General features: G+C 38.8%; 1 protein-coding gene and 2 pseudogenes across 2 annotated transcripts; all 3 read left to right on the top strand.

The window, feature by feature from the left end:
* The first annotated feature begins 1,673 nt into the window (after positions 1–1,673).
* On the top strand, positions 1,674–4,192 carry LOC148153320 (leukocyte elastase inhibitor-like; annotated as a pseudogene).
* Positions 4,193–8,839: 4,647 nt separating this feature from the next.
* On the top strand, positions 8,840–15,984 carry LOC148153319 (leukocyte elastase inhibitor-like; annotated as a pseudogene). The gene is made up of 10 exons (XR_015761737.1): positions 8,840–10,960; positions 11,007–11,032; positions 11,102–11,267; positions 11,344–11,461; positions 11,647–11,673; positions 12,520–12,527; positions 12,634–12,710; positions 12,820–12,909; positions 13,099–13,272; positions 15,090–15,984. The product of XR_015761737.1 is annotated as a leukocyte elastase inhibitor-like (transcript).
* A 3,563-nt stretch (positions 15,985–19,547) lies between these two features.
* On the top strand, positions 19,548–23,666 carry LOC148153318 (leukocyte elastase inhibitor-like). The gene is made up of 8 exons (XM_088001349.1): positions 19,548–19,725; positions 19,809–19,949; positions 20,066–20,183; positions 20,372–20,514; positions 20,656–20,736; positions 20,870–20,959; positions 21,042–21,222; positions 22,001–23,666. The coding sequence occupies exons 1-8, from the start codon at positions 19,549–19,551 to the stop codon at positions 22,228–22,230; spliced, it is 1,161 nt and encodes a 386-aa protein (XP_087857475.1). The 5' UTR covers position 19,548; the 3' UTR covers positions 22,231–23,666.
* The last annotated feature ends 1,783 nt before the right edge of the window (positions 23,667–25,449 follow it).

Genomic DNA, 25,449 nt, shown 5'->3' with positions numbered 1-25,449 from the left:
CTTTATGGTTTGCTCAAGGTTCAAAGGTCTACAGTGATGATTAGACCTTTAATAAATGGAAGAGAACATTTCATTTCAAGCACCTGGAGAGGCTGCAGGGGTGTTGTTAGGATCCAGAAACACTAGGGGCTTGGTGAGATTTCACCTGATGTGTGAACACAAATGAGCCTCTAAACATGTTTCATAACTGATTAACTACCCCTATATATCATATTTTAATTTTGGAAAGGACTAAAGACCCAATGTGATCTTAAGGAAAAGCTGATTGAAAGTTGTTGATCTTTAGACACAAACTCTTTTTTTCCACCATATTTGTCATTCCCCAACATGTAGGTCTTACTTTCAAAATAGTTTTTTCAACATTTTCCATATTTCCTTTAGCACATGACTTCACCATCTTTACAGTGCTGTAGAAAAGTATTTGTTTAAGATTTATCCTGTTTTTGTCACACTAATTTTTTTTTCAGAAACCAGTTCTAATATCAGACAAAAATAACCTTGATATTAATAACTAAGTATAGTAATCAACTTATAATTTAACTAAGGGAGAAAACTTGGTTACTTCGTCCTATGTAAAAAAAAAAAAAAAAAAAAAAAAAAAAAGTCATTAATAACTTGTTTAGTTAACTAGCTGGGCGTCCATCAAATATTTGCAATATTTGTGGCCAACTCTTCTTTGCATAGTTACTTAATGCTATGTTGTTGTGTGAGATGCTGTATTCCTCGCCTCAAACTAATTTCAATGAGATGTTCACACTTTTATAACAGGTGTTCAGTTAATACCTAATTAGCCCTGTACCGCTCCAGTACCTGGATCTCTAAATTTACAGATTGTACCTCAGAAATCATAGAGAATCTATCAGGGAACCTCTCCTGGATTCTAACAGCTAGACTGATCCTCCCAGCCCTCTTCCTTCTGCAACTCAGCCGTACCAACCCAGCAGCAAAGTGTCACAGTTCAGACTGCTGCAAGTGGTTCTTATCAGATTCAGGAACGTTTTAGTGACTCATATGGAGACCAAGGGGTGTTGATCGAATAATCTTGGACTAAGGTAACCGATAAATCCAATAAATGACCATTCACCATTGAAGAACGTAAGATTATAGTGACTAAAATGGTTGAATTTCCACAACTTTTAAAACTTTAATCAGTTAGATTTAGTAACACAGCTTAATTCAGTGGGACAGAGTTCAGTGTTGGCCCATAACATGAAATACACTAAAGTGTGTAAATGTGGCATAAAGAACCGTGAATACCTTTTAAAAGGCATTAGAAAGATTGAGGGGTTATGTTTTTTTTTCTTTTTGCAGTACAACATTTTCAGAGAAAAATAAGAATATCTACTTAATATTAGTAATAGAGGCAGCGCTTCCTCTATTTGAAAAAACCTACAAGATCAGAAGAATAACTTTCCGCAGATATAATATCTTCATCAGATGTTCTATGACGGTCTATGACATGTGCGATCGTACAATGGAAACCTCTCTGTGGTCGATATAATGTGTACGTAAGGACATAAAATACATTTAGTTTCCAGGTAACAGCCAAATGAACCTTTCAATATAGAGTTATTATATATATATTGTCTGTAATTTTTAATGATAACTTACTACAAGTTGATCAGCATAAATAATGATGACACACCTGATCTCCTTTATTTATATCAGAAACTATGGCCTCCTCCAGCTCTTTCTCTCCAAGGCCAACACCACCTTCTCTCTGGCTCTGCTCAGAAAGCTGAGTGAGGACAACAACACTGCAAACATCTTCTTCTCTCCTTTCAGCATCTCTTCAGCTCTGGCTATGGTGATGCTGGGAGCCAGAGGAGACTCAGCCACTCAGATATCAGAGGTAGTCACCATTACACTGCTGTGTGTCCATTTTAAATGTAAAACTGAGATGGACATGTATGTGTTCTTCTTAACTGGAGTTTATTGTACAGTGTTTCTTCATCCTGTCTTCTTGGGTCTCCTACTCTGCATATCACAAATGTTTCAAATCTTCTGCACTGAGTTTTTCTTTCCTTGATTGAGCCTCTGTGTAACAGCTCCAGTCTTCTGTCTCCACAGTGCTTGGAAATCCAGGATTGTCAGGATGATGTCCACACTCTGTTTGGTAAAATGCTGAGTGAGATGAACAAGCCAGGATCTCCGTTTGTTCTCAGTGTTGCCAACAGACTGTATGGAGAGAAGTCCTATGACTTTCTGCAGGTAAGGACGCGTTGCTGTGGCGACAGCAGTAGGAGTTGGTCCTGGAGAATAAGTGAATGACTGAATGTAGTGTAAAGTCGTTTTAAGTCTTGATAAAGCAATATACAAGCATAGGGTATCTACCATTTAGCTGACTTTTTTGTGAGTATAAGTGGTAATGTGGTGTTTGTGATTTTAGGAGTTTTTAACCCAAACAAAGACTCACTACAACTCAGAGCTGGAGGCTGTGGACTTCAGAACCAGCAGTGAGGAAGCCAGGGTCAAGATCAACAACTGGGTGGAGGAAAACACACAAGGTGGATCACACACACTGACACACACACCATCAGTTCATGACTCCAACTAACCAACACAATGATGATGGTGATGAACTCTAAGGATCAAGAGCTCCATCTAGTGGAACAGTGTGTTATTGCCCTGTTGTTAAAAGCTTCAGTCTCTGATCCATGTTGTCATCAGGTAAAATCAAGGATATGGTGGCTGAGGGTGGAGTGGACAGCATGACCAGCATGGTTCTGGTTAATGCTTTGTACTTCATTGGAACCTGGGATGAACCATTTGATCGAGGTTCCACTTATGAGGCTCAGTTCAGACTCAACAAGGTGACAAAGAACATGAACAATTTTAGCCAGAAAGCGGGTTAGAATTAATAAGATAAATGTTTGCTTCTCTTTTCGGCAACTTCGTTTGTATTTCCTTTTATTGATCATTATATATTTTGTGTATTTTATATGATAAAGCCTTTAACTTTAGAGTAAAATTACCTGAACATGTGGAAAGCAGAATTATTAAATAATGATTTGGCTTCAGAAATTATTGCTCCACTAATTTAGCTATGATGGAGTTTGTGGAATAAGTTGCTGGGGCAGCTGATCAGAAACAGTCTATGAAGAGGATAAGCAAGTATACGCCATACGCCGTGGTTTCAGCCCTTTTCGTTTTTGGTAAATTATTGTTTTGTAAAATAGTGTTTTATTTTGATTTAATTTTTTTTCTTCTTTTTGTAATTGACCAAATTACAGCCTGAACCTGAAACACTTTAATTCTAAATATTTCTCGTGTTTGTCTTCAGAACACAACTAAACCGGTGCAGATGATGTTTCAGGAAAACTATTTCCCCATCATATTCATTCGTGAAGTCAACTGTCAGGTAATGAATCAAATGTTCAATCAGGTATTTTGACCATCAACAAGCTCATCAAACCAGCAGTGATTTTAGCATGTACTGTGTTATTAATTGTTTTCTTTGCTGTAATGTCTGAAATGTTTCTGCTGGACAGATCCTGGAGATGCCTTACAAAGGGAAGGAACTGAGCATGCTCATCATTTTACCCAGTGACATAAGAGACGATACAACAGGTCTGGAGAAGGTAGGACTCTCTCAGTCTCACAGATTAATGAATCTCTCTCTTCACTTTGACACATCTGGTGATTGATATATTATCCAACCAGCTGGAAAAACATTTGACCTATGAGAAATTTACTAAGTGGACTAAACCAAACAAGATGAAATGCTGTCTGGTCAAGGTGAAGCTGCCTCGATTTAAGCTGGAGGAGACGTATGACCTGAACAAAGTCCTGAGCAGCATGGGCATGGCGGACGCTTTTGATGAGACAAAGTGTGACTTCTCTGGTGAGACATGTGGAAGGAGACTGAGATGTTTCAGATGTCGTTTGGTTGACTGTTAGAACAACCAGCTGTTTTAGTTTTGTGTTTATGGTTTGTAACCATGCAATGTGTCTTTCCTTACCTCTTACAGGTATGTCTGGCAACAAGGAGCTCAACCTGTCCAACGTCTCACACAGGGCTTTTGTGGACGTGAACGAGGAGGGAACTGAAGCTGGAGCTGCTACTGAAGTTATGATCTACATGTTTATGCCGCCACCAGACTTCATTGCAGACCACCCCTTCCTCTTCTTCATCCGCCATAACCCCACCCTGACCGTTCTCTTTGCTGGACGCTTCTGCTACCCTGAGTGAAATTTGTGTCTGAATGATGATAGGTTGGATTTAACGCAGCAGATATTTAGTTAAAATTATTGAGGGTAGTAAAGATCTATCTAGATGGTTAAATATATTATCAGCATGCAGATAATGTAGACATGTCACTTAAAACATAATGTTTTGCCAAATATTGCTTTAACAATGATAGTTAGATTTTTTTTTCTTGTATTTTTGCAGTTCCAACTGCGGTTTGTAGTTCAATTGTAAAATATAAATTGTGGCTTCTATTGTGGTTAACCAGCTGTCATATTTTAGCATAACGATTAGAAACACACACTTGCATGTAAAAGAAAAAAAACAATCATATACATGTACATGTCCAGTGGCTTTTAAATTTGTACAAATCTAAATTAAAATTCTAGCTTCTTCTGAATGATTTCACAACCTTTCCCACATATATTGTGAAATTTATCAGTTGCAGTTAATTTGAATAGAAAATATTTTTTAGACTAAACATAAAAACATCAACCTGAAATGACCTGATTACATAAATCTCAACTTCCTGACACGATTCAGGGACGCCCAGGTGTCACACTCCAACAAATTCAAAAGTAAACACAGAGATCCCAATAAAGATTTCATTAAATTCCTGCAAGTCAGAAACTTTATTCAATGTGTGTTGGTACAAACATGCAGAGTGATAGATTGATATTGATATGTACCATTATTTCTAACTATATATTTTTTGTCCTTCTGTGCTGTTGTCAGATTATTCAGTTACATTTGTGAACACATGTATACATTTTATTGTTTGTCATTGATTATGTCTGTGTTTTGCACATTGTTGATAACGCATTTTGTTGTCTCTGTCATTCTTGCCTTACAAAAAATGAAATCAATAAATATAAATGTATGACTTTCCACAGACGAAAAGTGTTTATCAAAACTGTCCTTGTGTTTGTTCTGTATGAGGTGAGTTATGTCCCCATAGAAACCTCTCTGTGGTCGATACAATGGATAAGAGGATATGATATATTTAATTTCCAAGTAGCATGCAAATAAAATTTGGGATGCAGCCTTATGAGATCTCCACAACTTATACTCTGGTTCCAAACCCAGAATATGGAGGCCAACCACATTACATATTCCATATGTCATTGCTCTCCATACCCAAGAGCTAAAAAAAATAAAAATAAAACAAATGTAGCTTTACTAGAACACAGTTCCAGTGAAATGGGACAGGGGGGTCTTCTAAGTTGAGAGAGTGACTGGCAGTAACTGTTGTGGGTCACTGGATTTAAAAGCTCTCTGCAAATGCTCCCCTTTTATCACTCCGCTCCAGTTGGGAAATTAGAGAATATTCTGGAACTGACGTCAGAGCTAACAAAGATGATATGCTTACTGGAGCCTGTAGCTACTCATTTCTAGCGGTTCAGCTTTCTATTCTTGCTTGTAGGCGAATATTTCTGTGAGAAAACTTACCAGAAATCTCTCGAGGCCGTGTTTGTTTTGTTTTCTAACTTCCTTGACAGCGTCGTGTTAAAAAATGAGTCCCGACGCGCCGGTAAATCGTAAACAAAAAGCAGGTTTTACTGTAGCAGACTGCTGATTGAAAAGACCAGGCATTAATGTGCACAAATCATTGACTTAATAAAATTGTGGACGTTTATTCATTTTTATTTCAAACAAAATGAGTCGATATGAAAATTGTATTAGTACAGACAACAAACATGTAAACATCAAATATCTGATCGAGCATTTAAATCAGAGAAAATGACACAAGATATCCAGAAATTTTGAAGTAACAAAGAAAATCTGAATAAGTCCTAGTAGGACAGCTCAGCTTAATTTCAGATTGATCAGACTCACTACAACTGATGGTATCTGAACTCCAGAAAACTGATTGCTAAAACTGAATTGAAAGGTTTTACATTTAATGTATTGTTGGGTTTCAGATGACGTAACACCGACGTCACCCAATGCACATGGAGAGTCAGAAGTAAATGCAGCCCATTTATTTCTGTTGATCCAGCATCAAAATACCGCGGTAAAGCTAGCCGGTGTTCTGTCAGATGAGCATACGTTGTCAGATAGTCATACGCTTAGCTCAGACAGGTATACGCAGTCATTACCATATGATTTTATTTAAGCCATACTGCTGTTAATAACAAAGTGTATGATGATCTACGTCATGATTCTATGTTGTATGGGGTTCCGTTTGTGTCAAAAGCAAAGCTAGCTGTACAGAGACATATGTTGCATCCGCGATGAAAAAAAGTTGTCACTCATGCACTGAATTATTGTGTGGAGGTGTTGACTGAGGTGTCGCAGATATGGGACAACGCTGTGACCAAAGTGCAATATAGTAATATGACATTCAGGAACAATCCGATTCTTCTGGACGGATCTTTACTAAGGTTGATAGGACTGAAGCCTCACTGAGAGCCGTTCTGTGTCCTTGTAATGCTCTGCGTACACTGGAGTAGCTATTTTATTTTATTCACATATATTTATATTTATTTAATTGGTGAATAAATAAAACAAGAACATAAGAACACAGAGCATGTTCATTGCTCTTTGTTTTCATCTCCTGTCATGGTGGCAGACATTGCAGCAGGAGGGAAGATGAGAACAGTCACGGTGCTCCTTCTGCTTGGTTACTTACAGTGTTCATAGTTGAGCATTGACTGTTAATTGCTATGTTTAATGGTGCAGACAGTTGTTATTTCTGACATGGACAATATGGCCAACCGCCCAGGGCGTTATTTTTTTTAGGGATGGCAGGAGACCTCTGTGGATTGTGGCACAGAGATGAAAGCAAAACAGAATGAAGAAGAGTTTGAATTGATACTGGTTAAATTTATTTCACCTCTAAGTATTTAATATCTAGGTGTTTTTATAGGATTGTGGATCTTTCAGATCAATTTGTGAAGCAATTTTGATAGGTAAACTTAATTTTATTGTGTCACGTAGCACGGGGTGCTGGTCTTGACTTGGTCTTGGGTAGGTGGTCTTGACTACAACTCTGCTACGTGGCTCCTCGGTTGCATGAACTCCCCCACCCACCTTCTTTCCATCCCCTTTCTGTTGGATTTCTTTCAAAATAAATGCCACTAGTGGCAAAAAAAAAAAAGTGAAGTTCATGCTATGTTAGGACAGGAGACAAGATGTTTCCATCCCTGAAATTATGATGCATAGAATCACATATCTAAGTCTAAACTATGTTACAGAGAGTAAACATAATAAAAACATGCTTTATCTGTGGTATTTTTCATTAAAATGGCACATTTCTAACGTATTGAAATTAAATACGAATGGTACACTTAATGATATTAGCGATTAGGTAATGCATTCAGCAAGTACTTTTACTTTTAATACTTAAGTATTTTTAAAAGCTAGTACTTTTGTACTTTTACTTAAGTAAAATATTAATGTGGTACTTTAACTTTTACTTGAGTACATTTTTGTCTGTGTATTTGTACTTTTTACTTAAGTACATTTTTTGAGTACTTTCTCCACCACTGGTGAAATGAGAAAAGAAATGCTAAAATAGAAAAATCTGAATGTTTTAATTTGATTTTCAATTTTCAATCTTTATTTTAAAATATCAGTTCCGAAAACCACCAAAGAAAAAAAAACAAACAAAACAAAACAACTTGTCAAGTCGCATGCGGGGCTCAGAGGCGCAGGAAGCGTCATGGTTGTTCCACTCGACCCATCGTGGGACTCCATCCCGGTTAAAACTGCCTGTCTGTACACAAAATCTGAGGACCGTCCTTTCCCTTGCGTCGGAAAACTCCCAATGTTCCACGTAAACGTGCACAGAGCAAATGGTTTACATTCGAAGTCGACAGAGAGTAGAAGAGAGAGAAAGCCGTCTCCCCATTGTGTTTTTGTTTTTTTTTAGCTTTTGCTGCTCAGCTCTCACTCTTTCAGTGAATGGCCTGCTCACGGCAGATCTTTGCTTTGATTAGCATGGCAGCCTGTAGCCAATCACATGTGAGGATATGATCACACCTCTCTGTGTCTTACAAAACCACCTCCTCCAATAATCTCTCTGCATTTTTAATAGTTCTCCGCACATTGGCTTTTAATGTCTTATACTCAGTCAGATTCTGTTATTTCTTTTTAATCATTTATAAACGCCATTGCTTCTGTTGCTTAATTATTAATATTATTTATTTAATTTCCCTTTGGGATCAATAAAGTATTTTTGAATTTGAATGTCATTGCTTTACTACATTCCTTTCCCTTTTCCCTCCAGTCTTTCTTATGGCCTAGCTATCTGCTTCAATGATAACATTACATACAGAGAAAATTGAAATAAAACCAGCTACATCTACTTTTTGCATGTTTTTTTTTGTCAGTAACAATCCTAAATATTCCCTATCTGCAGAGCTAAAACACAAAATCTGGATCTTCTTCGAAATCTTTGATAAATCCTTTAAACTCGGTTTGAATTTAAACTTTCAGCAATCGATGTGATCATCGATTGTTTGTTCTTGTCCTCCTGGCCTCCAGCCTATGGCCTCTTATTTATTTGCTCTAAGATCATATATTTTATGCCCAAAAAAACCCCAGTCTCTACTCCTTTCACAATTATCAAAACATTTTCTGTCTTATTCAATTTATTACCTATGCAATGAACAAAATAATTGTGTCATTGCTGTGTCAGTTTTCTGTTTGCCTTTGTTGTGGTGGTGGAATCGACTTATTGAACTTTCTGTTCATATTTTAGTTTCCTTTCTCTAGCAGATTCTGCATAACTAGCGGCTTTGACTTGCTTGAATTCCACCTCACTTTGACCCTGAAGCAAGCAAGGCAGAGAATAAAGTCTGCGAGGTTGTGCACGGAAAGAAATATCTGACAGTGAAACAGGCAAGTAAACAAAACTGGTTGTTCTTAACAGGTTTAGCAACTACTGTGCATAATGGCTTGTATTTGTGGGCAGCAGCATAAATAGATTTGCAACAGATCAGACGAGGATCCAGAATTTCACCCGTACACAGAGCGTAGCTTAAGAGATGTGTTAAAAAGCAGTTAACTGCTGGGTCCTCTGATGGCGTATCAAGTATCGCAAGAATTTCTGAGTACCAAAAGTCAAACGTTTGCTAGGAAAACAAAAAATGTGGAAAATGTTTGGCTTTTGAAACGCAGAAGTTTTCTAGTACATGTCAGAGTTGCAAAAGTCAAACTTTTTCCAAAGTTTTTGAGTTTTTTTATTTAATTTTTTTGTCTGGCAAGTTTTTGACCTTTCAAAGTCTGAAATGTCCTTGTGTTTTCTAGAAAATTCTTGAGATTAATCTCAAAATTTTGGATTTTTTTTTTTTTGGCAAAAATTTACTCTCCCTTTTATCTACAGTAGACATAATGCACCATCAGAGCAATTACAAAAAATAAAATAAACCACAAAAAAAAAAAAAAAAAAAAAAAAAAAACAGGCTAGTGACTCCTGAGGATATAATGTCAAGAAGGAAACTTCAAAAATTAGCCTAAATAAAATTAAGTTTTCAAAAAATCTGACAAGGTCAGCCTACATTAAAGTCGTATAAGGAAAGATAACAGATGTGGGGAATGCCTTTAGTTGTATTACCAAGAAGTGGCTTGTAGGTGCAGCCAACCAGCTGATGGAGTGGCAGTGACTCTGACACGCTCCACCTTGCGGGTGTGTCTGCACACGCCTGCAGATCATCTGATCAGTTCCAGGACTATATAAGAGGAGCCTCCAGCCAACACTTCAACGCCAGAGTGTTGACCCTTGTGGTAACTAAGAGCCATCTGAAAGCCTTGAGTTATAATACGTTCCTGTTCTAACCTCTCGTCTCCTCGTCTCAGGTTTGATCGAGCCCTGGACCCAGGCTAGATCCGGACAGGGATCTGGATCTTCTCGCCCTGGAAAGCCCTGCGCCGCCACCAGCACCGAGTCACTCTCCTCTCCCTCGCTTCCCCTGAGCAGGCGTCCTTTGAACCCCAAACCCAGCCCCGGCGTTTCCGACCTGTCTGCTGTTCATAGCCACTCCAGCTCAAATCACCTTTTTTCGTTATTGAATAAAACCCTTAATCTTCAGTTTTCTCCTGAGTGTCTGCTGCATGTGGGTTCGGAACATTCTAAAAACCATGACAGTGACACCATTTTTTATGATGGTGTCACTAACATTAATATAACATTAATATTAGTACCGTAATATTAACCCCATTGCTTTATATGCAGAAGATGGATTTTCTTCATCCTAAGGGACTTCCACATCAATATGCTTACTTTGTGAACTAAATTGACAACTATATTGGAAGAAATGTGTTGGCTATCATTTTTATAATCACACATTTACTCATTTTATTATTGCATTCATATTTCTTCTGCTTTACTTATATTCAGCTGTAGATGCTTGTCCATTGTTATCAATGTGTTTTACTCTTACTGAGAATCATTTTGCATTTATTGATCACATTGTGGTGTATCAGTTACTCTTTATTCTTATTTAAACGTTACTTTATCTGATTTGTGAGAGTTCAATTAAGGATGATTTCAGCCCTTTTCATGCATTTGCATCCAACTACAAGTCGCTCGAGGTGCAAGTTCAATAATGCTCTATCTTCAATACAGAAGATTTCTTCATATCAGAAACTATGGCCTCCTCCAGCCCTCTCTCCAAGGCCAACACCACCTTCTCTCTGGCTCTGCTCAGAAAGCTGAGTGAGGACAACAAGACTGCAAACATCTTCTTCTCTCCTTTCAGCATCTCTTCAGCTCTGGCTATGGCGATGCTGGGAGCCAGAGGAGACACAGCCACTCAGATATCAGAGGCAATCTTTTAATTTGACATCTGGTCTTCTATGTCATCTTGTACAGTGCGTTTTTCAATCATTTGCTATCTAGTAGCTAACCCAATAGCTTATGACTATGTTACGATGAGCTTAATTTTTTTTCAGTGTGTCTTCTTGTAGCAGCTCCAGTCTTCTGTCTCCACAGTGTTTGAAAACCCAGGATTGTCAGGATGATGTCCACACTCTGTTTGCCAAACTGCTGAGTGAGATCAACAATCCAGAAGCTCCATTTGCTCTCAGTGTTGCCAACAGACTGTATGGAGAGAAGTCCTTCAACTTTCTGCAGGTAACCATGAAGATCACATGGATACATGGTGAATGTTTTCAGGATGAATTCATGGATCTTCTGTTTGTTCTTCCAGGAGTTTTTAACCCAAACAAAGACTCACTACAACTCAGAGCCGGAGGCTGTGGACTTCAGAACCAGCAGTGAGGAAGCCAGGGTCAAGATCAACAACTGGGTGGAGGAAAACACACAAGGTGGATCACACACACTGACACACACACAATCAGTTCATGACTCCAACTAACCCACACAATGATGATGATGAACTCTAAGGATCAAGAGCTCCATCTTGTGGAACAGTGTGTTATTGTCATGTTGTTAAAAGCTTCAGTTTCTCGGGTGTTGGTTCTGATCCATGTTGCCTCCATGTTGTCACCAGGTAAAATCAAGCATATTGTTCCTGAGGGTGAAGATTAGGTGTGAAACTCACCGTTTCTTCTTCAGCAAACCAGAGAAGTGTATCGTTTCAAAACAAAAAAAATCTTGAAATTATTATTTGAATAACAAGGCAGCTTGCATTATAAAGTATTTCGCTCCCTAAGGAAAAATAAACAAACAAGAAAAATAACAACAAACAAAAACAGGAGACTTACTAGCGTACCCTGACTAGCATTAATTGATAGAAGTTAATTTATTGCTGAGCCTGGAGATATAAGTTTTAATAGAACTTTTCAAAATCAACCCAATAATTTGTTTTGGAATATTTTCCAATATCTATGCTGAAAAATGAACTGAATAAACTTATACTTAAGCAAATAATAAAGCTCCAGCTTTCCTCAAATTTACACATTTTTATCTTAGTTTCAGAATTGACCTATGATGTTTACTTCGGCAAATGATGTAAATAGAGCGTCTTGAATTGAAAGAAATGTTGCTCTACCTGAGTGAAGTTGCCGCTGCCCCCCTCCACCTTCTTCAAATGAAACAGAATTGGTGAATGACCGAGAGTTCGTTGTTGTATCATTTGTTGAACGATTATGGCAGTAGATATGGAATTTATTTGAGTACTGTGAAAAAATGGGGAAAATGGATGTCCAAATAACGTCATTAGCAGGTCAAAACATTTTTAGGACATGTCCTTGTTCTAAAAACACATGCTAAGATCATTTTAAAAAAGTTCATCAAGACAAAAACAGTAGAATCTTTCCTCAGCACCATATCATCACAGCCACTACAGCTTCTTTTTAGATGAACCACAACGTGAAGAGAAGGAAACTGGCCACAAGTCTGTGATCAGTCCATCTTTAATCAGACGACACTGTTACCAAGTTATAATAAGTTGTGTGAAAACAATGCTGTCAACTGGAGTCTCACTTATTGCATCGTCAAATATTTTCATTGCAATTCTTATGTTTCTTGTCTTTAGGTCGTCACTAAGCCGGTCCAGATGATGTCCCAAAAAACTATTTCCCCCTTGCTTTCATTTCAGAAGTCAGATGCCAGGTAATCAAGCACAAATTTGCTCAACATATTAATTACTGCGATGATCAAACTTTGAGAGACTTGCAGTGATCCCAGCATTTACAATGACCTTCATGTTTCTACTGGACAGATCCTGGTGATGCATTACGAAGGATACAAGCTGAGCATGCTCATCTTTTTACCTGAAGAAATCAACGATGACACAACAGGACTGCAAGACGTGAGATAAAAATACACATTCTTATTATTATAATAAGAAGAATTATTATAATGGTGGAGCTACATGGTGACCCATGGTGACCATGGAAACTGCGGACAAACCCTTTTGGGACCCATATTGTCTGCCCTCTTTTTTCCCATATGGGGCCCACCAAGGTATGCTGGCTGGGTATTATCATGAGTCTTGTAGTTGGAGAAACTTCTGACCTATGAGAAATTCATGGAGTGGACTTGTCCATACAAGATGAGACGCTATGAGGTTGTGGTGAATCTGCCTCGATTCAAGCTGGAGAAGACCTGAAGGAAGTCCTGAAAAGCATGGGCATGGTGGACGCTTTTGATGAGACAAAGTGTAACCTTTCTGGTGAGACATGGGACAGGAGTCTGTCAGCTGCGGCAAAACTAGAGAAGAGCTAAAACACACCAATATCTGGTTAACTAAGAGTCACATATTTTTATTTATCTGCTTGGTTTCATGATTTACATTGCTAGTAAATATTTTCCTCTTATATATGTAATGTTACAGACGTTCTAAATAAAACTGAATATCAAAGATAACCTGAATAAATACAAAAAGCAAGGTTTTTCTAGTTATTTTAGGAAGGGAAAGAGGCTGCCCTAGCAGCGTGCTAGCAATTGCCCCACAAATGAATTCAGTTGCATTAATTCAGTGCTCGTAGACAGTTGCTGCTGTCAAGTTGCCACTACCAGTTATTATGTTAAGAGAAGCAATGACTTTTTCACTTAGATTGAGTTGGTTTTGATAAATTTTTTCAAGTTTTACTCTTAATTGAAAAACCTAATTTTGCATTTGCCATGGCTATCTTTATTGGATATTAAGATTTGATTTATCTTCTACTTCAAAAGTTATTTCTTTACAGTTCTACACCCCAAACCCCTATATACACTACTTTGAATGCGAGCTTTCAAAATGTTTGAAAACCTCCCGCGGTCTTAAGAGATGGGGTCCATTGGACCCCAAGAGTTTTTTTAGCATGTGAAACTGCTTTTTACCTGGCGGGGTTGGACTGACCCCACAAATACTTTTGCAAGTTTCTTTTGTGTGTGTGTTGTTTGTAATACCTTGTGGGGACAATTTTCCTGACACACACTACATTGTGGGGACCCACTGCTCTTTGTGGGGACCGAAGCCTGGTCACCACTAGGGGAAACCCTTACCTTTTTGGGTCAGGGGTCAGATTTAGGACTAAGGTGTGAATTGAGTTTTGATTAGGGTTATGAAATGGATAGGGTTATGGTTAGGAAAAGGGTAAGATTTAGGCTGTGGAAATGAATGGAAGTCAATGGAAAATCCCCACAAAGATAGCCATGCAAACGTGTGTGGGTGTGCGAGTGTGTGTGGGGGGAGGGGAGGGCTTGGGAACTGATTGGACACCCGCGCATGTGACCATGACGTTCTTCCTGAGCGTGGCGCTAAGACCGCAGAAGGGTTAAAAAGCTTTCCAGTTTGTACATTTGAGGAAAAAAAAAAGTTTTTGGTGCATCCATGTACACTGGAGATTGGGAGACATTTGGAAATGTTGAAATATAAAAAATTATCTCACGGAGACTGTTGTTTTCTACTATTGAAACCACAAATGGAAAGATCCCATTCTGCAACACTTTGTCCTGACTCAATTTCCAGTTAACAACCTCAGGATGTTAGTTACTGAGACCAAGCCATAACAAAAAATATCTGGAGTTGTGCAACTGACAACTCAGAGGTTATGAGCTGGCCTGGTTCAGACCCCACTGGAGTGAGGCGAGATTCTCTGGGGGAAAACTACATGGGTCCCAGAAGGTTTTATCCGTGGCTTCCATGGACAAATGGAAACCGTTTCCCGGCTGGTCTGGGAAGGTGTTACCAGGCTGGCCTGGAAATTGCGGACAAAACATTCTGGGACCCATGTAGTTTGCCCTCATTTCCCCCAGAGAAGCTAGCCTAGCCCTAGTGCAACGCACCTATTTCAGTTGTTTGGAACAAGACCCTGCCCTACCTCTGCCCCAAGTAGAGGACTTACTCTCCTCTACTTGGGGCAGGATACTGACCTTTTTATTTTTCATTTCATTCCTATGAGGAAGTTGTTGAAGTGACTTATCAAGGTCTTCTTAATCAGGTCTTTGAAATGGTCCCAGTAGTTCATTTTTTAATTCAAAGTGTTTTTCTGTCCCTTGTGGCAGGCATGTCTGGCAACGATGACCTTGTTCTGTCCAAGGTCTCCCACAAGGCTTTCGTGGAGGTGAAAGAGGAGGGAACCGAAGCCGCTGCAGCCACTACAGTGCATTGTCATCGAAAACCTCGTATGCCTCAAGTAGCCATCTTCACCGCAGACCACCCCTTCCTCTTCTTCATCCGCCATAACCTCACCAAGAGTGTTCTCTTTGCTGGATGCTTCTGCTGCCCTGAGTGATGTGGACTAAACTGACTACAAGGCAGAAAAAACTTCATGTTTAACTGGATACCTGCAGTTTTCCACCAACTATAACCAGCTGTATTTGTTGAAACTGTCACTATACTATGTCGCAAAAGAAAGCTATACTGACGCCACCGTCGAACTACAATACAACATAAATGAGATGGTGTAATGAATATAATAAAGACATAAAAATATTATATAAAAACATAAACATACTTCGCTGGCTGACCCTTCCTTAGAGGTAGAAATTAGGTCATTAAACAAATTCCTGAAACAGTTTTACCTTAAATTTGTCTTTTCTTCTCCTGTTTGCTACAGTCATGCTTCAGTGGGTGATTCTTCTTCCTGGTGCCTCAGCAGAACCAACATACTGGATTCTAGTTTGTACTTAGAACCAATCAAAATAAATGTCCTAATAACAAAAAAAAATATGCATAATGCAAAATAAAACATATAAACTAAAATTATGGCAGTAAAACATAATTCTTTCTTATCAATCCTTTGATGAGAAAGAATTCTTCCGAAACTACTCACCCTGAATATTTTACCTATAATGACAAAACCCTGAATGAAATGGCTGGGCTGGGATAGTGAATGGATTTAATGAATATTTGTAAATGTGGGACCTAAGTTAACATAACAAATAAATAATTCAAACCTACAGGATCGGGACACTCTGGAAAATTGTATAATACGAAATACATCATCTATGTACCTGAAACCTATAGACAAAATAGAAATTAAGGAGATGGTTAACCAGTGTAACAATAATAAAAATTTAAAATAATCAATGGACTGGAATGAAATTAACATGTCACTTATTAAGAAGACAACCGATTATATTGGAGACCCACTGACTTACATCTGCAACTTGTCATTCATAACTGGAACATTTCCAAATACAATGAAAATTGTAAAGGTTATTCCTCTATTTAAATCTGGCGATAAGCGTATTTTTAATAATTATACACCAGTGTCCCTACTTTGTCAACACAATCAGCACAGCCCTCCAGCAGAAACTGCAACTTTACACCCATCAGGGAAACATGGACTATATTTGGTTTGATTACAGTTAGTTAATACCAAAAGCAAAAACATGGAGCCAAACTTAGATCCCAGCAGAAGTTAGGAGAACCAGAAAGTCAGTCAGCCTCTGATGCGTGAGAAGGAATGCTTAGCTGCACAGACAAAAAAAAAAAAAAAGAGAACGGAAAAAAAGCCCCACACAAGAAGATACCGAGTAAATCACGTTCACAGGAAGTACAAAAAACACGACTCATGAGTCTTTGCACCAAAACCTGCTTAATGGTTGTGTTTCCCAGCAAGCTGAGATGGACAGAGGACAATGTGGTAATTTTCCTGTCTGTCTCTCAACATGCGATGCTGTGATTAGGAAAGACGAGTCACAAGTTGAGCTTCCTTTAACATCAAACAAGATGTTTATTCTTCTTCTGTGTAATCAATATACTCCATATACACTACTTCATATGCAGTAATACATATTTAGAGTATGAAATACTCCAAATATCACTGAGAAACTGCAGTAGCAGTTATAGAAAAAGACAGTTTTGATAAACATTAGATGAACATATATCTGTGGAAAGTCGTTCTTTGGAAGCTTTTAGAGTAAATACTGAGTTGTTACTAATTCTCAGTTGAAGTCCTTATTTTTCTCTGAAAATGCTGTACTGTAAAAAGAAAAAAAACTTAACCCCTCAATTTTTCTAATGCCTTTTAAAAGGTATTCACAGTTCTTCATGCCACATTTACACACTTTAGTGTATTTCATGTTATGGACCAACACTGAACTCTGTTCCACTGAATTAAGCTGTGTAGCTAAATCTAACTGATTAAAGTTTTAAAAGTTGTGGAAATTCAATTATTTTAATCACTATAATCTTACATTCCTCAATAGTGATAAAACTCTAAAATTAACACCAATAAAATTTATTGGTGGGATTTATCGGTTGGTTTAGACCAGAGCGGTACAGAGCTGATTAAATATTAATGTCTCAAAGTGGGAGGATAGTTAAACCATCAATAAAATTGTGAACGTCTCAGTGAAAGAGTGGGTCATATATACTGCAAATATTTGATGGCAGTCCAGCTAGGTAAATAAACAAGTTATTAAGGAAGGATTATTATTATTATTATTATTATTATTATTATTATTATTATTATTAGTAGTAGTAGTAGTAGTAGTAGTAGTAGTAATAGTAGTAGTAGTAGTAGTAGTATTTTACACTGGACAAAGTTAAAGAAGTTTTCTCCCTTAGTTAAATTATAAGTTGATTACTATACTTAGTTATTAATATCAAGGTTATTTTTGTCTGATATTAGAATTGGTTTCTGAAAAAGATTTAATGTGAGAAAAACAGGATAAATCTTAAAGGAAACAAAGACTTTTCTACAGCACTGTAAAGATGGTGAAGTCATGGGCTAAAGGAAATATGGAAAATGTTGAAAAGACTATTTTGAAAGTAAGACCTACATGTTGGGGAATGACAAATATGGTGGAAAAAATTGTGACTACAGATCAACAGTTGCTCCAACTTTCAATCAACGTTTCCTTAAGATCACATTGGACCTTTAGTCTTTTCCAAAATTAAAAGATGATACATAGGGGTAGTTAATCGGTTATGAAACATAGTTAGAGGCTCATTTGTGTTCACACATCAGGTGAGATCTCATCAAAAATAAATAATCAAAATATTATGGGTTTGGGATCTAATCTGACCAAGACCAGAAAGAAATAAGTTAGAGTTTGATTATTCTGTAGGCTATCAGTCAGGATGAACCAACCCTGTTGAAGGATTTCTGTAAGACTATTACCAAATACACTAACTTATAAAGACAACAAAGTAAAAATGATTGTAAATGTTTTTGTTTAATGTTGAATTCAAATTCATTTTAAAAACAGCCAACAGGCTAAGGTCTATAAATGTTCTACATTTGCAAGTAGAAAATAAAGCCGTATTTCTGTGCTGGGGCTAAGGCCCCAGTGTTTCTGGATCCTAACAACACCCCTGCAGCCTCTCCAGGTGCTTGAAATGAATCCCTGTTCTCTTCCGTTTATTAAAGGTCTAATTATCACTGTACACCTTTTAACCTTAAGCAAAACATAAAGCAAACATAGGCTACTTGCCGACTCTTCTTTGGGAGCAGAGCCATGAGAGCTGGCTCTCCGAAAAGAGCCAAGGATGACTGGACAGCCAAGTCAGAATGACGTCACTACACAGCAGCTGTCGGAGCAGCGAGCCTCTATATCTGAGCTGAGTTTTGGGATGTTTTTAGTCGAGCCCTGACGCAGCAGCAGCAGCAATGCTCAACTCTGCTTGTTGTTTCCCCTTCAAAGATGCGAACGAGGAAGAAACGTCGGTCAGAAAAAAAGGCACGTAAACAAAACTTTTGTTCATCTTACTTCTAGAAAAAAAAAAAAAAACAAGGGAAAGGACGGTCCTCAGATTTTGTGTACAGACAGGCAGTTTTAACCGGGATGGAGTCCCACGATGGGTCGAGTGGAACAACCGTGACACTTCCTGCGACTTCCTCCGATGGACCCCACGAGCGACTTTACAACTTTTATTATTTATTTATTTATTTATTGTAGTTTTCGGAACTGACGGGACACCCCGCCTTTCATACAGCTCCTTGACATCTGCCTCGGTCTTCCTGAGGCTGCCTGTCTGCTTTCCTTGTATTTTCAGAGGAAAAGTTTATCATTACAACAGGCGTCTTTTGTTGCGCTTGGTGTGAGTCTGAGTAAACTCAGAGGAGCTAATCTGACAATGGTGAAATCTCAGATGTGATTTTTCTTGTGCTAAAGCCAAAATTAGAACTAGATATCTAGTGAGCTTTGGTCTGCCAGGTCCTTTGGCTCATAGGAAGCAAAGGAAGCTGGAGTACAAAACTTGTCCACGGCATCATAGGTATTAGAAAGATATGATTCTCAAAAGAACCCGCTTAATTGTTATATAACTTAGAGTTTAACCATTTAATTTTTAAGCAGTTAGACATTCAGGTCCATCCTTTTCCCAAACATACCTAACAAATAGACGGTAATCAAAACAGTTTGTCAGTGATTAGAGTTGATTATCAGTTCAAGATTTCTAGAACGAATCAAAGCAGCACTGCTATGAATGTAGGCTTAAGGTTGCATCTGATTGGGGCAAGTTAACAGTGACTAATAAGAAAATGTTTTCACTTCCTTCCCTTTAGAAACTATGGCCTCCTCCAGCCCTCTCTCCAAGGCCAACACCATCTTCTCTCTGGCTCTGCTCAGAAAGCTGAGTGAGGACAACAACACTGCAAACATCTTCTTCTCTCCTTTCAGCATCTCTTCAGCTCTGGCTATGGCGATGCTGGGAGCCAGAGGAGACACAGCCACTCAGATATCAGAGGTGATCTTTATTCATTAAACAAGACACTGCTGAATAAAAAACGTAGATGCTTGTATGTAACATTTGTTAAATTTTGTCCGCAGTGTTTGAAAACCCAAGATTGTCAGGATGATGTCCACACTCTGTTTGCCAAACTGCTGAGTGAGATCAACAAGCCAGAAGCTCCATTTGCTCTCAGTGTTGCCAACAGACTGTATGGAAAGAAGTCCTTCAACTTTCTGCAGGTAACCATGAAGATCACATGGATACATGGACTTTCTGCAGGTAACCATGAAGATCACATGGATACATGGTGAATGTTTTCAGGATGAATTCATGGATCTTCTGTTTGTTCTTCCAGGAGTTTTTAACCCAAACAAAGACTCACTACAACTCAGAGCCGGAGGCTGTGGACTTCAGAACCAGCAGTGAGGAAGCCAGGGTCAAGATCAACAACTGGGTGGAGGAAAAGACACAAGGTGGATCACACACACTGACACACACACCATCAGTTCATGACTCCAACTAACCAACACAATGATGATGGTGATGAACTCTAAGGATCAAGAGCTCCATCTAGTGGAACAGTGTGTTATTGTCATGTTGTTAAAAGCTTCAGTCTCTCTGGTGTTGGTTCTGATCCATGTTGCCTCCATGTTGCCACCAGGTATAATCAAGGATATTGTGGCTAAGGGCGAAGTGGACAGCATGACCAGGATGGTTCTGGTTAATGCCATCTACTTTAAAGCTGCCTGGAATCAACCATTCAAAAAATCTCGTACTAGAGAGGAACCATTTAGACTCAACAAGGTGACAGAGAACATGAACACAGTTTATCACAGCAAGCAGGGTTTGAATTTATTAAAGAAATGTCTTGAGTTCTTAGTTAGCTAGCCATGTATTTCTCTGTATGCTAAGTAATTTTAAAAAAAGTTTTATGTGTTTCTTAAGAAAACAACAAAACCAGTGCAGATGATGTGTGTGAAAAATTATGTTTTCCGCTTCACCGTCATTGATGAAGTCAACTGTCAGGTAATGAATCACATGGTCATCAGTCAGGTATTATATTCATCAATAGATTCATCAGACTCCAGGTAAACACTGACTGTGATTTTAGGATGTAATGTATTTATTGTTTTTCTTTGCTATAATCTCTGCTGGACAGATCCTGGAGATTCCTTACGAAGGGGAGGAACTGAGCATGCTCATCATTTTACCTAGAAGGATAGCAGACAGTACAACAGGTCTGAAGAAGGTAGGACTCTTTCAGCCTCACATATTAATGAATGTCTATATTCACGTTGACACATCTGATTATTGATATATTGTCCATCCAGTTGGAAAAAAGTCTGACCTATGAGAAATTCATGAAGTGGACTCATCCAGGCAAGATGAAACGTTGTCAGATTGACGTGAAGCTGCCTCGATTCAAGCTGGAGGAGACGTATGACCTGAAGAAGGTCCTGAGCAGCATGGGTATGGTGGACGCTTTTGACGAGACAAAGTGTGACTTCTCTGGTGAGACATGTGGAAGGAGACTGAGATGTTTCAGATGTAGTTTGGTTGACTGTGAGAACAACCAGCTGTGCTCAGATGCTGCAGCATCTGTCATACAGTCCCCTCCAAGAGTATTGGAACAGCAAGGCGAACTGCTTTGTTTTTGTTCGATGTCTGTTGCTGAGTACACCAGACGTTTCTTATTCAGAACATTCCAAATTGTTGTGCTTGCTATGCCCAATGTTTGTCCAATGACTCTGGTCTTCATGTTGCCATAATACCTACGTTATAGGATTAAGCACAGGCCAAAAAGTAGACTAGTCAAGTAGAGAAACTATTTAACATTTGAACAATCAACGTTAAAGGCAACACCTGGTCAACAAGAAACATCTGTCAGTCACATGTTCCAATGGTTTCGCTCACTTGAAAAATGGATGGTGTTATGTCCTGAGTTGTTTAACACATGTAGAAACCAGGAAAGTAAAGCTGACATTCTGAACTCTTGTCTCGTGCTCTTCTTTTAATGTTGGACCCAATGTTTTCATTGTACAACTAAAACAAAGCAATTTGCCTTGCTGTTCCAATAATCTTGGAGGGGAGTGTATGTTAGATCAAGGCAACAGGACGGCAGTTTATTGATCTGTACTCTCTGGGGGGAAACTATAATTTACCTGAAATAAGGAGGGAAATGCAGTCACATAACCAGACTCTGATAAATGAATACTGATATTTGTTCTAATTGTATGTTATGTATTCATAGTACATAGTCGTGCAATGTTTCTCTTCTTACCTGGGACAGGTATGTCTGGCAACAAGGAGTTCGTTCTGTCCAAAGTCTCCCACAAGGCTTTTGTGGACGTGAACGAGGAGGGAACTGAAGCTGGAGCTGCTCCTTTTGGAAAATTGCTGTCTTTGTCTTATACACCACCACCACCAATCTTCATTGCAGACCACCCCTTCCTCTTCTTCATCCGCCATAGCCCCACCAAGAGCATTCTCTTTGCTGGACGATTCTGCTGCCCTGAGTGAAATTTGTGGATGAAAGGTTGGATTTAATGCAGAAGATCTTTATTTACAAATTATATAGAGGGCAGTACTGCGACAGACTGGCGACGTTCCAGGGTGTATCCCGCCTCTCGCCTGAAATGTCTTGCTGGAGATAGGCACCAGCACCCCTTCTGACCCCACTAGTGACAAGGGTGTAAAGTGACCCAATTCCAAATTTTTTGACATAATGCGACCTGTGTCCGATCTTTTCATGACAGTCTGAACAGCACAGGTTGGATTCTTTTCGAATGCGACCCATATCTGATATGTATCCGTTTCAAATGTGACCTAACGTCCAGGCTGCATTCATCTGAACGTCACTGATACTCAACAAATCTCACTATTCTGTGTTCTGATATGAGCAAGCGGGAAGAAAAAACAACTATGACGGACAATATGAGGATTATATAGTCGGTCGGACAACAACTCAAATGGTTAAGCTATGCTCCACCGTTAGCCTCTATGTTTACTTCCGCAAACACTGAGCACTACTTTTTATGGCGGCTGGCAGAACACTGAGAACCCTGAGGTTATTGCGCCCTCTACTGCGCCTGCGGGACACTATAGTGTCAGATATATACAAAAAAAAAAATAAAATTCCCTTCTCACCCTCCGCGGGTGGTCTCTCTCTTTCATCCTCTGAGCTCGGGTCTTCTACCAGAGGCCTGGGAGCTTGAGGGTTCTGCGCAGTATCTTGGCTGTGCCTAGAACTGCACATTTCTGGACTGAGATGTCTGATGTTGTTCCTGGGATCTGTTTGAGCCACTGCTCCAGTTTGGGGGTGACTGCCCCGAGGGCCCCAATGACCACAGGCACCACTGTGGTCTTCACCTTCCAGGCCTTCTCCAGTTCCTCTCTCAGGCCCTGGTATTTCTCCAGTTTCTCGTGCTCCTTTTTCCTTATGTTGTGGTCACTTGGTATTGCTACATCCACCACAACGGCTTTCCTCTGTTCTTTATCCACCACCACAATGTCCGGTTGGTTCGCCATTACCATCTTGTCTGTCTGGTTCTGGAAGTCCCACAGGATCTTAGCTCGGTCATTCTCCACCACCTTTGGGGGTGTTCCCCACTTTGACCTCGGGGCTTCCAGTCCATATTCGGCACAGATGTTCCTGTACACTATGCCCGCCACTTGGTTATGTCGTTCCATGTACGCTTTCCCTGCCAGCATCTTGATCAAAGTCTCAAAGTCTTGCCCACTTCTGATTACTTCAATTGGTGAAATGCTACCTGATTTCAAAAACGTTCTCACTGCAGAGAAACAGTTAAACGATGTGACTTATCTGTTCAACTTGATGAATATTAATGAGACAGGATGGAAACAAAATGCAGTTATGTCATTATTATCATTTGATGGACAACGAAAAAGTGGAGCTGGACCTCTGCTCCAAACTCGACCCCCTCTCACTTCTTCAGTTTTTCTGGTTTTTGGAGGAGCAGCAGTTGTCCCCTCGCATTGCATGACTCACGTGACCGATTCATTTTGTGTGTCGGTTTTCAAAATAAAAGCATGATGAGCCGTGCTGCTTCATTGGTTGCGCATCAGAGGAGAGTATTTGTCTTCAGCACTGTCTGAAATAAATGATATGTATTAATGATTTTGATGATGGCACTCATCAAAGTGTAATGTTTCTTACTGGTTTTCTTGATTGATTATGGTGTACTTTATGACTTTATATACTTGTGTTTTTATGATGTACTGTATTGTTAATGAAATGTGCTACACAAATAAACTTGATTGAAGAAAATCTCTGACCTCTGGGAATACTTTAAGATGATGAGTCACAATAAGATTATTAAATAAAAATAATTAACTCCTCCACCTCCAAAATTTTCACATTCTGGAAATTTCCACTATCATTTTGGTCAGCAAAGATATATCAGTCTTCCACAGCAGAAACAGACTTAAAGCTGTAGGAAGAGTAAAATTCTTCCCTGATGAGTAAAAATATAAGGGAACAGAGAGCCAACTCCAAGAAAAAGAGAAGTTTTGAAGAATTGTAGTTTTTCAGGAGGCAAATTAAAACTCAGGCAGTAATCAAAGAATACTGCCTGCTCCAACAAGCACTGCACTCCCAATACACTGAAACATCAAATGTCTTTATTCTCAAATCAGTCCATGACACAAAAGAAAACAGCCACTGATAGTCAACATTAACTTGGCTACAGATCATTTTAATAACTAAAAAATATTACAATTAAATATGATTTAATTGACTCTCCTGCAACTAAACATGAGTTTGATAAAAACTTTGTGACAATATTGCATTTACTAATTTTTTGAGATATGTCTGAGTGACAAGGCTGCCACAGTTTCAGCAGCAGATGTCATTCCACTTTGTGGAATGAATGAACCACAAAGTAATGGCAAAGCCAGGGGCGCAACGACATAGTTTCTGAGGTGTATGTGTAGCAAGTGTGTAAAGATGTTTATATTTCACCTCATGATCTATGTATATTTGTTTTTCTTGGTTTCTGAATTGTATTTTATTTTGGTGGAGAAGCTTTTATTTTCTTGTTTCTTGCTTCCTGTTTCTGTGTCACATCCTGTGTGTTTGAGCTGAAGTTTATTGTCTTTATAAAACATAAAAAAATGAATGGAAATTAAAAAAAATTCTTCATATATTTATATATTTTTGAGATACTATCTCATTATTTTGAGATAGTTTCTCATTATAATGAGATAAAAAAAAATTTTAACAGAGTGGCAGAAACGGGCTTCAATACTAATCTTTGTTCTGGGCTGCTAAATAAGTGTAAGTAAGTGCTTCTTACCATAGCAATGCACAGGAAGCAAGGCATTGCATTAGCCTTAGCATTAGCTAAGTGCTAATTAGCTGTTAGCTAATGCTAAGGCTAACGCAATGCCTTGCTTCCAATGAATAGGACGTTGTATGAGGCCATTTAAGGAGTGCGTGCTAAAAAGAAACGCATTAAGAATCTGCACTAGTTAAGTTCATATCCTTTGTATCTCTAACAGCCAGTGAGTGAGACACAGAGGTAAAACTAAGAGACCAATCAACCTAGTCACTTTTTTTTCCCGAAGGAAAAACCGGAGCACCCGGAGAAAACCTATGCATTTAGTTTAAAGAGTGTCTCCAACAGTTAGTGAGCGAGAGACAGAGGTAAATTTAAAAGACACCAATTAGCCTAATCACTTCTTTAGGCTACCATTCGAATGGTAGGGAAAACCGGAGCA

This window comes from Poecilia mexicana, unplaced genomic scaffold (genome assembly GCF_051168715.1).
Source record: "Poecilia mexicana isolate PSO_F unplaced genomic scaffold, ASM5116871v1 scaffold_20, whole genome shotgun sequence".
Lineage (NCBI taxonomy): Eukaryota > Metazoa > Chordata > Actinopteri > Cyprinodontiformes > Poeciliidae > Poecilia > Poecilia mexicana.
This window is presented reverse-complemented; position numbering and strand designations above follow the sequence as displayed.